Below are 14,076 nucleotides of genomic sequence, written 5' to 3' on the forward strand. Positions count from 1 at the left end.
TAAGCCCCCTTTGCAAACGAAGATCTCTGACTGTTCTTGCAGGCTTTCTGGAGAAAGCAAACATATGGGAGAATGTCTGAAGTGTTTCCCTTCTTCTGAGCTTTGCCAGTGTTTTGGAGAACGGATGTCTTTTGTCGAAAGCAACATTACCAAATACTTGGAATCATCTTCCTTTTTTAAAAGTGAGCACACAGAAGTAAACATGCCTGCTGAACTGTGCTTTGGCCATTCGGAGGTCTCTGGACAAGGAGATCCTAAAAAGGAAAATCAGTCTTTGGAACATTCTGCACAATTGTGCACAGAACGAGAAACATCTATTGGCCAAAACGCCATCGAACTGAATGAAGCAAATAGACTTTGCATTGAAAATAGTCAAATCAATGGTGAATTTTCAGATCAGTCTGGTTCGTCTGGATATAGCTCTTTGTTGGACAGCTGCTCTGAGCACAGTGAGTGTTTTGAAACAAGCAGTTCTTCAGTTGACTTGGTTGAAATATGCCAAAATGATGAACTTTGTATTGCATTTGTGCCAAGTGATCAAAGTGAGTTTTCTGAACACGATGCAGAACAGTTAACTTTGTCTGAGATGAGCCTAGAAGATTGTGAGTCTTTTCAGCAAGACGATGCAGTACAGATAATTTTAACTGAGATGAAATTAGATGATTGTGACTCTTTTGAACAACATGATGCAGAAAAGTTAAACTCATTTGAGATGAGCCCAGATCTTTGTGAGTCTTCTCAAGAAGATGATTATGAGTCTTTTGAACAACATGAGGCAGAACAGTTAAACTCATTTGAGATGAGCCCAGATCTTTGTGAGTCTTCTCAACAAGATGATTATGAGTCTTTTGAACAACATGAGGCAGAACAGTTCAACTCATTTGAGATGAGCCCAGATCTTTGTGAGTCTTCTCAACAAGATGATTATGACTCTTTTGAACAACATGAGGCAGAACAGTTAAACTCATTTAAGATGAGCCCAGATCTTTGTGAGTCTTTTCAACAAGATGATGCAGAAGAAATCATTTCACCCGAGATGAGCCTAGATGATTCTGAGTCTTTTCAGCAAGATGATGCAGAACAGTTAACTAGTAGATCTTTAGAGGTAGATCTTTGTGGTTCTTTTACACAAGTTGATGTTGAATCCTCACAATTTGATCTCTTAGATTATGAAATGCTTTCTGAATGTGGCGCAGAATATCAGGAACAGTACAGCAAGTGTGAAAACAGCAGTTCTGAAGATAACTTATCTGATCAAAATGATGTAGTTGAACTAGATTCTGAAGACTGCGAGACATCTAAACAGTCCGAGCCTAACAATCAAAACAAGCTTAATGAATACCATGCCACACATTTTAAATCCCCTGAACTGTGTCAAGACTCTAAAGAAAGTAAGCCATCTGACCACTGTTTGTCCCTTGAGCACACACAGCTTACTGGGCAAATGGACACCTCTGATGACAGATTTCTGCTAAACGGTCTAGATGATTGCACTTGTTTGTCGGAGACTTTTAATTGTAGCCTGACCTCCTCGACTGAAGGATATCAAGACTGTAACCAACTCTTTGAGCACAGCGAATCCTCTGTATCTTTTAAGGCTTTAGAACAATGCACAAGCTGTGGAATGCACTTTGAAAAATGTGACATCCTTGAACAATGCACTCCCTCTGTGCCCACTGATCATTCTGAGGGCCCATATCAAAGCAGACTTGCAGAAAGTTGCCCAAAGTTGTCAGGAACACACGACTCTGTCTTTCACAAACCTGAAGCAAAAACCAAAGAGAATTTGCCTAATCATAGCAGCAGAACTGAGGGTAGGAAACCATCTGAGTGCGATGCCATGTTTTCTGGATCAATGGAAACTTTTGAGGCTCGCTGGCTTTCTCAATTTCTTACTGATCTTTTGAGGCATAATAAGGAGACTTCAAGTATTGCTGCTGAAATTAGTGAGGCAAATGGAGAGGTAGAAAAACCTGAAGTTGTAGATCCTAAACCTGAAGTTCAAGCTTTAGATAACTGTAGGAAGCTCTGTAGAAAGTGTGAAGAGCTGGAGAAAGGGAAATGTTGTAATGATGAAACTCTTCAACCTTTTCAACTTGGTGGTGATGATGAGGAGACAACTTTTGAACTACACTCAAATGTGGACAACTCCCTCGATGCAGTGACCACAGGATCAGGTTCTTCAGATGAATCAAGCGAAGAGGAGTACTGCGACTACATGGATGCTAAAAGTCAAAGTAGCTCTGAAACGGATGAATCATTCAAAAGTTTTGTTGATGAGTCTGAATCATTTGAAATCTTCTCAGATCAAGCATGTGATAAGGAAAACCTTCTTGCAGAGGATGATGAGTCCTCAATTCATATACTACAGCCAGATGAGTACCATGAAGAAGGTAATAAGAACTTTAACATGTATACACAGGAAAATGTAGATGCTTGTGAAGAAGCGTGTGAGATTGATTCTGTGCGACAAGTGACAGGAAAGGAAAGCAGTAAAACATATGCTGAAGCATTAGCTGTTGGACTCCCTGTTGATCCAGTTCAAATCCATGAATGTGCCAAACCAGATGAGGTCTGTGGAACTGATGCTTATGGGCCTGATTTTATTGACGAGAGTCTCACATTGTATTCTGAGGGCAAGGGCAATGATCTTTGCGACATAAATGGAGAGGTCGCTGAACCCCATGTTGATATGCATGTACAAGTGTCCTGTGTTGCAGCCGTTGAAGGTTATGAACTGGAAGAAGTGGTTGAAAATGCTTTCAACAATATATCTGGAGATGTCACAGGGTCCTGTGCTGTAAAGAACACATTTCAAGAAGTTGATCCTTCAGAATCTCCTGAAGAAGAATTGTTGGAAAATGAGGACAGTCAGAATTTAACTGGGATCTACAGCTCTGAGAACAAGGAAATCAAACAAGATCTCAGTTCTGTGGTTGAAATTGATGAAAATGAAGAGACGCACACTGACTTTGAAAATGAGGGGGATCATGGACCTTGTTGTGGAGAGATTGAAACAACTGAAGATGAAGAAACAGCCCTGTTTAATTTTGAAGATCTTGTGAGATGTTCTGAGGAAAGTGACAAAGGTAAAGAGACACCAACTGCGGATCAACTGCTCTCTTGTGCCTTTGAGGAACAGTCAAAAACAGAGACAGACTCTTTTTGTTTATCAGATGGTCAGCAAGAGGCCCATACCAAGACAAAAGACACCTCTGGGCTCCTTCATCCTCCTGGAACAGATGATCTGCCTGAGGAGAACAAGCAAAATGAAAAATTAGAGGAACTTATACATCAAGTTGCTAGAAGTGAGGCACCTGAACAAGACACATTTTTTAAGTCTGACCAAAAAAGGTCAAGTGAACAGAGTGATTCTTATGACGACAGTGATGTATCTGAAGATGAAGAGTACCCAGAGGACTGTGATTGTGAAATCTGTGTTCCGCCCATAGATCAGGTACCTTTTTCTTAGGAGAGGCACTTGTTGATTGATTTTAGGAGTTGAAAGCATGTTTTAAAAAGCATCAATATCTTATATTTTGCTTGTGAAGGAATGTATTTGAATTTTAATTAGTATGAAGTCAGTAGCAACAGAACTAAAATAAGACCCCATGCTGGGTTCTTATTCTATGTCATATGTTATGTTATTTAAATCAGAGTCATCTGTACACTCTCCCACTTGTAATGAATCCGGAAGGCCACGCAGGTCTTGAGATACTCATTCTGTAAGCATAGGACAGAGAGACGGTTTCAGACTGTGTGTGCACTGTGAGCAGCTTTGCAATTCCACCCCAGCTGCAGTCAGTCACTTGATCTTCCTCTGCTTATGGAATGCTACTGCTAAAAGAGCTACCTTATGCCCCCTTTTGGATACTCATGTCTATAACTAATACACCCAGTTCGGGATGGGCTGTATGACCAAAATCTTATCATGGTGTATTTGCATTTTGTTAATTTTACCATTCAGATATTTTGGATCAATACGAATTTGATTTCAGCAAGGACAAAATAATTAAACAGAAGAATAATTTCTGAAGGTTCATGTGACACTGAAGACTAAAAATTCAGCTTTGCTAACATAGGAATAAATTACATTTTAAAATATATTAAAATAGAAAACAGTTATTTTAGAATGTAATAATATTTCACAGTATTACTGTATTTTCAATCAAATTAGAAAAATCATAAGATACTACTTTTAAAACTTTACCCCAAACTTTAGAACAGTACTGTATATATTATAGATCCCCCCCCCCCCTGGAAATACAATAGGGAAAAATAATTGTTTATATATATTAAATAATTTAATTATTATAATTTTTATTTACAGTCCAGTGAATTAAATATTTTACAAATTATTATTTCTTATTTTAACAACAAATGAAAGATAAGTTTGACATTGTATAATACCCGGGTTAAAATGAAAGATTTAAACGGCTAAACTAGTGTTATAAAACATAATTCCGTCTTTAAATTCTGGACACGTCACACTCAGTGTCTTACATTTTTCCATGTGACTGTCTACATATAGCTTCCCATATAAACGTATAGAATATCAAATAAAATCTACCAGTTGACTCACTTTACTGTCCATCATACAATACATACCGAGAGGAGAGACTTTTTATTTACACCTACTTTTGAGCTGCGACCCACCGGTAGTGAAACACTGACCTATACTGTATTTTTACTGTAAAATAGCTTCTTGTTGTAAATTCCAACTTGGCTACTTATTTACCAGTGTCCTTGAAATGTCAATTACAGGTCCCGGCCAAGCCACTTCTTCCACAGATAAAGTCTAAAGATGCTGGGAAGATCTGTGTAGTCATTGATCTGGATGAAACACTAGTCCACAGTTCATTCAAGGTAAGCTGATGTGTTGAGCCCTCTTTTTTCATCAGTTTATATCTGGCAGTGGGTGTGAAGAAACTATATGTTGTTGGCAGCTCAACTAATCATATCATGGCTATGAGATACTCTTGACTCAATATTATAGATGGACATTTAACACCATTGCGTGCATTCACATCATCACAGACCTTAAAGCTGAAGTGTGTTAAAAATGTTTTCTCCTGTCTGAGCATAAAGAGAGAGTTCACCCAAAAAAGAAAAATCACTGTCATCATTTACTCGCCCTCATGTCATTCAAAAATGGTATGACTTATTTCTTTTGTAAAATACAAACAAAAATGTTTTGAAATGTTTCAGTGTTTTTTGTCTGTACAATGATAGTCAGTGAGGTCCAGTGTTGTTTTGGCTGCTAGTGACCTTCTTTATAGGGCAAAAACCCTTAAAACATTGTTCAAAATGTATGCTCTGCAGAAGAAAAATGTACAGATTTTGAACAATATGACGGTGAGTAAATGATGACAGAATTTCCATTTTTGAGTGATCTGTTCTTTTAATATGCTTAGACAGCTGTAAGTAAGCCTTTTAGGAAGTTGATTTTCCTGAAGTGTAAACACTGTGGCTCTGTGATGCTATAGGTCCCGATATACTTTTAGTTTGAGACTACTGGGAGGGTTTATAAAACCTGTTTTAGTCTATATAGTACATATTGCTTTTCAAATACCAATTGGTGATAGTAGTGGTGGTACAGAATGCTTTAATGCACATCTTTTGCTGTTTTACATTCCTATTTTTAAGTGACAAATTTCTGTCTCTACTGTAAACTCATGGTTGCCTCATATGGAAGCATAGAGGTAAAACACCTCCAGTATTAGTTCAGTCTGTTCTTGCATTCCAGTTCAAACCTGGTGTTTTAATCAGGTTTTTTTTTGGTCTGCTTTTGACCATTCTGTCCTGATTTCTTTGTGATGAGGGTCTATAGGTGGGCTTTTTCAGATCTTTCGATCTAATGGATGAAATAAGCATGCGCAACAGTCAATCCTGTCTGGCTAGCGTGCTTCCCATAATTGTTTTTGCATTAGGTCCGTAGGCGAAGAGTAGGCGTGTTTTGTGGTTGTTCAAATGCATTTGATGCTAAATACAAGTGTAAACGGGGTCTAAAACGTTTTGAGCTTTGACAACTTCCAGAGGTAGTCAAAAACACATTTGACCGATTTAGCGTCGTCAACTTGTGTTCTGATCGACGACATCGCATTTTAATACTAGGTGTAAACAGGGACTAGGTGTATTGAGTGTATTATGCCCCGTTTACACGAAGGGAAGACGCAGATTTGGCCTCTCGTTTACACGAAAATCCAGTTTTTATCACAGAAAACGATTATTTCTAAAAACCCCGGCCAAAGTGGAGATTTCTGATAACGCCGGTTATGTGTGTTACCGTGTCAACTGGGAGAAACGGGGTTTTGGGTTCTCAAACGTCACATTATGTGCCAGAAAATGCTTAACGTCATGTGAGCGCCCAGTTTGGCATAGTTATGATCATAGGTATTTATGCGGGTCGATGTAAATGACAACTTTTTTGAAAACGATGTTGTGTGCACGATGTTATTATTGAAAACGGAGGGGGGGAAATATTCGTTTCTCTGAATACCCCCCTATGTGTAAATGTGGCCTTAAATGTAAGCGGTTTTTTTTTTATTGCAAATGGAGTTTGAAAGCTAACTGGTAAAGAAGCAGTTCATTCCAAAAATGTAATTTTATTTAAAAATATTTTTATTTATTAAAAAAAATGTATTTACCCCGATGTTGTTCCAAGTCTGCATGCTTATGTTTTTTTTCAATGTGGAACACAAAAGGATACTATTTTGAAAAGTAATATCACTTTTTTTTTTTTTACTGTAAAGAGTCGTGTTCCACTAAAAATGAACAGCATACCGGTTTGGAATGACTTGAGAGTAAATAAATAATGGCAATTTTCATGGTTTGGGGTGAACTATTTCTTAAGTCAGTCAGAAGTAAAACAAGTGTGATCCTACAGCACAAGACAGCATAATGTTACTTCATGCCACATCTGTGAATGTAGGTCACGCTGTCCTGACATCTCTATAACACATAAATGTGATTATCTCAACATTTGAGATTGAGTTTCTAGACCTATCTAAAGACCAGTCTTAGGGTCTGTGGCAATATTCTGAAAATGACTGGAGCCTGATGTATGTTTACACATCATGTCAGTCATTGATTCAGTCACCTGCAAATTCAATATAGATTCATCTTATTTTCTTCTGCCTGCAACAATTAAATAAATTTTAATCTCTTTTCTTCCCAGCCGGTAAACAATGCTGACTTCATCATTCCAGTGGAAATTGATGGGACAGTACATCAGGTGAGCATAACCCGTTCTCATGCGAGGTTGTCCATGGGTAACTGATTGATGACATAGCATATCCTTCCAATCGTCAATCAATCTAGAAAAAAAAGAAATGAAAAAAGATTATGATTACCGCTTTTTCAATCATGAAAAGTGTTGATTACCACAATGCCAAGATCCTCAAAATATAATGATCCCCTTGTGAAGAATCTGATTCCTAAAATATAATTGTTTATTAATAGATTAAAGAAAAAATTATATAAAGATGTATATCATTTATACTGTGTGAGAAAAAACGTGATATATTATTGCACTGAAGCCAAAGTAAATTATTAAAATATTATCTGGTAAATGTTTTATATCTTTTTTTTTTTTTTGCTAACCACTGTTACTGTTAGATGTATATACTTGAAAATAATATTTTTGTGAATATTTTTCACAACAGATTTATTTGTACAATGATTTCCATGATAAATATTGTTTAAGATCAAGAGCAGCTGTATAGTTATCTTTCCAAACCTTAAAATACATTGTCGATTTTTTTTTTTTTTTTTTTTTTACATTTTCAACAGACCCCCTAGAACCCTTTTGCTGCCCCTGTTGTTCCATGGATTAGTGTTTGATCAAATTGCTGTATTTACATGTTTTCGCTCTGGTTGAGCGTTTTCTCCTCTGTTTACCTATTGCCGCTTAACACGGGTGTGCAACCTGACAGTATCGTTGCCATCTCGGCTGATGGGTCCGAGCAGCAGGTGGCTATTTCTGTGTCCTGACGAAATGGAGAAACACTGACTGGCTTCTGAGAAGTCATTGGCCCTATCAATCTCTCTTCAGAGCGAGTCTCCTGCTCTCTCTCGAGCTATGACAGTACGATGCTTTGGCCCTTTAAAGGCCAACGACCCCATTACACCAGGAGACTGAAGGTGTCTGACAAACAAGGCTTAGGCCTGTTTCAAGTAATCCAGGATAGGCTTGGGATGTCAGGAAAGCCTATTCGGGATGACTTGGTTCAGGAATGAGACCAAAAGCTTCATAAACAAGCTTGGCTGACCTAGATGTTGGAGTAAAACAACCCGTTTTATTGCTGCTCTTAAAACTGGGTTTATAGTTCTAAGGTCACATAAAGCTCATCGTTATATGAAGCATCATGCAGATGCAGGCTAATATAAATCTTATTTATTCAGTAATAAATCTTAGCTGTAACTTTATGAATGTGACCTGGTTTAGTGCCATTTTTTCTCATATGCTGTTGCTTTCCCTAGCTGTGAATTTAAAACTTTGAAGTAATGACACATTTTAACCATTTTTTCCCCTTTGTCTGCCTTCTGAATGTAGGTGTATGTGTTGAAGAGACCTCATGTTGACGAGTTCCTCAAACGGATGGGGGAACTGTTCGAGTGTGTGTTATTCACTGCAAGCTTAGCCAAGGTAAGACATGCAAAAGGATTTTTGCACTATGCAAGGTATTCAGTATTGCATTTAATAAGAAATAGGATTTAACCTCACTTACTGTTTGTATCAGTTTTATAGATGGTTACAGTGTACGCACGGTTATGGAAAACATCCAGTTATTTTAAAATGGACTTTCAAACCTGTAAAAAGATAAATAGCTGTGTGTGTGCCGACTTTGGTGTCTGTTTTCAGATAAGATTTATTTAGTCGTGCCATTGCATCAGATTTTTTTTTAGATCGTGTCTGTTTTCATGATAGTTGGTGAATAAAATCAAATCTTAAAAAGTCATTAAAAAGCAACAGCCATTTTTGATTGATTTATTATTCATGTACTTTTTATTTTTTATTTGTACTTTTATATTCATTCATATATATATATATATATATATATGCTGTCAGTCGATTAATAAAAAGAAATTGGTTTAATCACACTTTTGTTGTGCGATTAATCGCACACTTATCGTGAAATTAAGCATAAGCCATTTATCTTGTTTAACACATTCATTTTGTCATCATTTCCTATATCCAGCAAAGTAAACAATCAGATTGAAGGGCGATTCTCACAAAACTGTATTTTCTGCAAGCTTCAAGGACACCTTGGAGACTCCAAAAAAGACACCAAATAACCAAATGATATAAGGAGTCCATACATTTCTATTATATAATACTTTATGCACACCAAAGCACCCATGAAAAAAAAAAACATTACAGAAAAAAAAACCTTTACAGAATTCACAGTGTATAGTATGTGTACAGACAGAGTAACAACAAGCAGTCAAGCTGCGATACTGAACAGGACCACATGGAGAGGCCAAACACTCCTAAATCAACCACCTTGACTCGACTGCATAAACCTATGACTACTAAACACAGCAACATGCACATGACAAGTCAGACATTATCCTTGGTGTGTGTGGAAACAACGCAAATGTACTGAAATGTGTCTGTACATAAATGCAGTGTGTGATCAGTGATCGAGAGCGCACATACACGATTTGTTGTTTATGCATCAATATAACAGACTCTCACACACTTACTGTACGTCACCAAAATTGCGCTCTTCAGAAACAAATCACAGAATATGACAGAGTTGAACAAATTCGATTACTGGATCACTGAAAACTTTCCTAGAGTTGAATTGCTTAAAATGGTCTGATCTCAAACAGAGAATCAGAATCCGGTTAAAGGGTTAGAATGGAAATGTCCTCCTACCAGGGTTACGGGTGCTTGTAGATGCTCAGTGTGATAAACTCCCGACTTCTAAGATCATCTAACTGCGTGACGTAAATTACATTAATGACGCAGCTTAAAGGAACACTCCGACTTTTTGGGACTTTAGCCTATTCACCTTATCCCCCAGAGTTAGAAAAGTCCATACATACCTTTTTCATCTCCGTGCGTGCTATAAGTCTGTTTGACGCACCCACCGCTAGCCTAGCTTAGCACAAAGACTGGATGTAAATGGTTGCAGCTAGCATACTAATCCAAATAAGTGACAAAATAACGCAAACATTTTTCTATTTACATGTTGTGATTTGTATAGTCACATAGTGTACAAAAAACAAAGTCACATGAGACACAGACATATTTTAACCGTATAAATACTGGGAACTATATTCTCTGAAGGCGACTATATTCTCTGAAGGCGAAGCACTGCTACTTGGGCGGAGTGATAACCGCAGCACCTGAGACGAGCCGTGGTGAGGAGCAGAGAGCGCGTCTCAGGTGCTGCGGTTATCACTCCGCCCAAGTAGCAGTGCTTCGCCTTCAGAGAATATAGTTCCCAGTATTTATACGGTTAAAATATGTCTGTGTCTCATGTGACTTCGTTTTTTGTACACTCTGTGACTATACAAATCACAACATGTAAATAGGAAAATGTTTGCGCTATTTTGTCACTTATTTGGATTAGTATGCTAGCTGCAACCATTTGCATCCAGTCTTTGTGCTAAGCTAGGCTAGCGGTGGGTGCGTCAGGTAGAGTTACAGCACGCACGGAGATGAAAAAGGTATGTATGGACTTATCTAACTCTGGGGGATAAGGTGAATAGGCTAAAGTTTCAAAAAGTCGGAGTGTTCCTTTAACATTAACGCAAATAAATTGCAAAAGAACGTGAAGGATTTTGAAATGAATTGCACACGTTAACGCTGACAGCACTAATATATATTAATATAATGTATGCGTGTGTGTGTCTATATATCTCGTTATATCGAGATATCGCATTTTAAATGTGACTATATGTATTGTTGATGTTAACGATATGATTTGTGATATAGAGTTAGTTTTATCCAGAATCTTACTGCATTTAAAAGGTATAATCTGATTACGTAATCCAGATTACATATAATAAATTACTACCCAGATATAATTTAATAACAAAATCTAATTAAATAGGACTGTTTAAATTAATGACGATTTCTTTATCCAGTAGCCTACTCGCGAATTTGACATGGAATTTGAGTAGTCATTGGTTCATTGGTGTGAGCCTTGTCTTTTTCCGTCCTCTGTCTCTAACCGTGTCCATCACATTAACGTGATTCTGTTTTTCTAGTATGCCGATCCTGTCTCGGATCTGCTGGACAAGTGGGGAGCTTTCCGAAGCCGTCTTTTCCGAGAATCTTGTGTGTTCCACCGTGGAAATTATGTCAAGGACCTAAGCCGTCTAGGCAGGGATCTCAACAAAGTCATCATTGTGGACAACTCGCCAGCCTCCTACATCTTCCACCCAGACAATGCTGTACGTTACTGTCTTTCTTTGTTCTTTTGCACATATAACTGCTTTGGGTCTGAGGATATAGTCAGTACAGTGCTTAGCCTGCTAAAGTTTATTAGTCAATGGTTTGTCGCTTTGTCCCAACATTCATATTGTTTTTTAACATACTCTTCTCTGTCATGTTTAGGTACCTGTTGCCTCCTGGTTTGATGACATGTCTGACACAGAGCTGCTGGATCTCATCCCTTTCTTCGAGAGACTGAGTAAAGTGGATAATGTCTACACTGTGCTCAAGCAGCAGAGGACTACTAGCTAGCGGGACACTAGGGGCAGCTGTCACTATGGGGCCAGGGAGGCTGCTGGGCTCGGAGCACACCACTGCTTCCCCCTAACAGGACCAGCCACTAGCTCAGTCCTCGTCACCTACCCAGAATTCCATTCACATGATGTTTGATCGAGAAAAGAAGGCGAATGACAGAACTGTGAAGGACTGCTTTATCCATTACAAGCATAAAATAACAAGCTCATTGTTTTAACACTCGAATGGGTGAATCTCAGGAAAGCGGACAACACCATATTTTACCCTGAAGTCAAATAATAGAAATAAGAAATGATATTTTGCTTAAGGATTTTTTTTTCTTCTTTTTTTCCGTTTGTGATAATATATTGACAACTAAGCACATTCCCCCCAATTTCCGCCATGATGCAAAAAATGCAAACTTATATTTACTGTAATGTGTAAACAAACAAACATGATAATATATTTAAATTATATTGTATTTATGTTATGGTTGTATTTGTTGTACTGCCTTCAATGCTTTTTGTTTATGCTAAAAGTACTCTATTACAGTTATGAAAATCACCATTGTGAATGATAATGGAAATCACAAAAAAGAAAGATTTCAAAAAGTCAAATGTCCAGATGCATCATGGCAATAATGAGGGAAAAAACATTTTAAATCTCATGAAAATAATTTCACAATGTCCTATAATATGGCTGTTTTCTTTCTGCAAATATTATTTTGTATTTATTGTCCATTTGCTTTCAGGGGTAAATGTGGCGTAGGCTTGTTTTCGGAGAGATTCACCAAAAGATGTCTTTCCTTCTTTGCAACTCTTTCATTTTCATGGTTGAGGGAAGCCCTGTTAAAATGAATCAAGTTGATTATCCTCTTCGGTGGGTGATTTGAGAAGATTTGTGTTTTAAGAAAATGACTTCCTCTTCTTTATATCTTGAGTTAAACTTCCCTCATTCCCTGTGTTAAATGAGTTTACCTCAAGATCTCAAAGCGAGGACAAAACCATAAATGGCAATCACATGGAATAATATGCTGTCTTTTTTTTAATCTAGACAAGTTTATTGGACTCTCAAACAAGCATTCATTATCCCTTTTATTTTTCTAAAAAAATCATGTTTTCTTTCTTCTCCATTTTTATTTCTAAATCAAACATGAAAGAGTCATGATGCAATCAGCCACACTTGAAATTCAAGTTTCGCAAAGCAACAATTGTAAGAAAGGGAAATTGGCCCAGCACCTGTTGCCGCACGGCCCGTTTTCACGCTGAAGGTTAAGCTAATGCACCTTTTGAGTTGTATACAGTATGCTTTATTGTGTCTAATGCGAGGTCCTTCAATGTGGCCTTAAAATTAGTAGCAAATTTTTGTCAGACAATATCAAAGTGGTCTTATTTACAAAATCAGTTTGTCTGATACTGTGTAGTTCTAAATTCATAACAGTATGCCATTTGTGTGTTTATATTAATCAAAACAAGTAAAGAATACTGGAATCAAACCATGATTTGTCAGTGGAAACGACCTGTAATGCCTTAGCTCTCCATTAGATCACTAAAGCTGTTAGGTGGTTTATTGAGAAAGTGACTTGGGCATTGGCGTAAGGCTGTAAGCATGCTGTAACGTGGACTGGAGAGCCCCAGTTAATGTGCAGTTGACGTGCCTTCTTGTTAGTTGTGCCATTTAATATGGATGGTTTTCCTCATGGGGATCGCATACTTGCTCAGCACTATCTGAGTTGATTGTTCTGCAAGTGCCAATGTTGATGTTTCGACACAATGGTGATGATGTTCATGTGTACGGGAGAGAGTGGAAAGATGATGTTATGGTTTTTAATACTTGTGTTTTGTCCATTTTTCAGTGTTTGACTTTTAAAATAGATTTGGGGATGGCGGAACACTTGCCATCTTTCTATATTTGTGATATTAATGAAAATAGTGCTGTGCCATGGAGAAAAAAAAGAAAAGATTTTGTTATTCATAAAAGCTTAAAGAGCAGTTTGAGTGTTGAATATTTGATTCTTAAAAAAGCACAATTCATCTCCCCTCCCTTTTGTACTTGAATCTCACCCTGTATTTTATTCTGGTATTATTTCCAATAGCATTTGATGTACAGTAACATGGTTTGTGTATTAAGTTATTTGGGTTGTCTTCTACAAATAAGTTAAACTATTGAACATAAATCATCAATAATCAAAAAAGCCATAATAATGTTACCTTTTAAAACCAATTTACAGAAACATTAAAATACTCAATGTCAGTATTTCAAAATTTCCCGGCAACACTTTACAATAAGGTTACATTTGTTATTAGTTAACTTCTTGAACTAGCTATGATAAATAGTTCTAATGCATTTATTAATAGTGGTTAATGTTGATTTCAACATTTAGTAATAGGTTT

The 14,076-nt window shown here is 37.3% G+C and overlaps 1 protein-coding gene across 2 annotated transcripts in view; it reads left to right on the plus strand.

Moving 5' to 3' along the window:
• Nucleotides 1-13,674, plus strand: part of ctdsp1 (CTD (carboxy-terminal domain, RNA polymerase II, polypeptide A) small phosphatase 1) — a 30,483-nt gene extending 16,809 nt beyond the window's left edge. The window contains exons 1-6 of one of the 2 annotated variants that reach the window (XM_056237723.1): nucleotides 1,108-3,457; nucleotides 4,765-4,866; nucleotides 7,178-7,234; nucleotides 8,555-8,647; nucleotides 11,224-11,409; nucleotides 11,573-13,674. In XM_056237723.1, coding sequence (XP_056093698.1) covers nucleotides 1,175-3,457; nucleotides 4,765-4,866; nucleotides 7,178-7,234; nucleotides 8,555-8,647; nucleotides 11,224-11,409; nucleotides 11,573-11,701 — 2,850 coding nt within the window. In that variant the 5' untranslated portion in view covers nucleotides 1,108-1,174 and the 3' untranslated portion in view covers nucleotides 11,702-13,674. Of the gene's footprint in view, nucleotides 1-1,107; nucleotides 3,458-4,764; nucleotides 4,867-7,177; nucleotides 7,235-8,554; nucleotides 8,648-11,223; nucleotides 11,410-11,572 lie in introns of those variants that run through there. The other variant, XM_056237724.1, reaches the window with a different exon arrangement.
• The last annotated feature ends 402 nt before the right edge of the window (nucleotides 13,675-14,076 follow it).

This window comes from Rhinichthys klamathensis, unplaced genomic scaffold, assembly GCF_029890125.1.
Source record: "Rhinichthys klamathensis goyatoka isolate OS25496 unplaced genomic scaffold, OSU_Roscu_1.1 h1tg000497l_1, whole genome shotgun sequence".
Taxonomy (NCBI): Eukaryota; Metazoa; Chordata; class Actinopteri; order Cypriniformes; family Leuciscidae; genus Rhinichthys; species Rhinichthys klamathensis.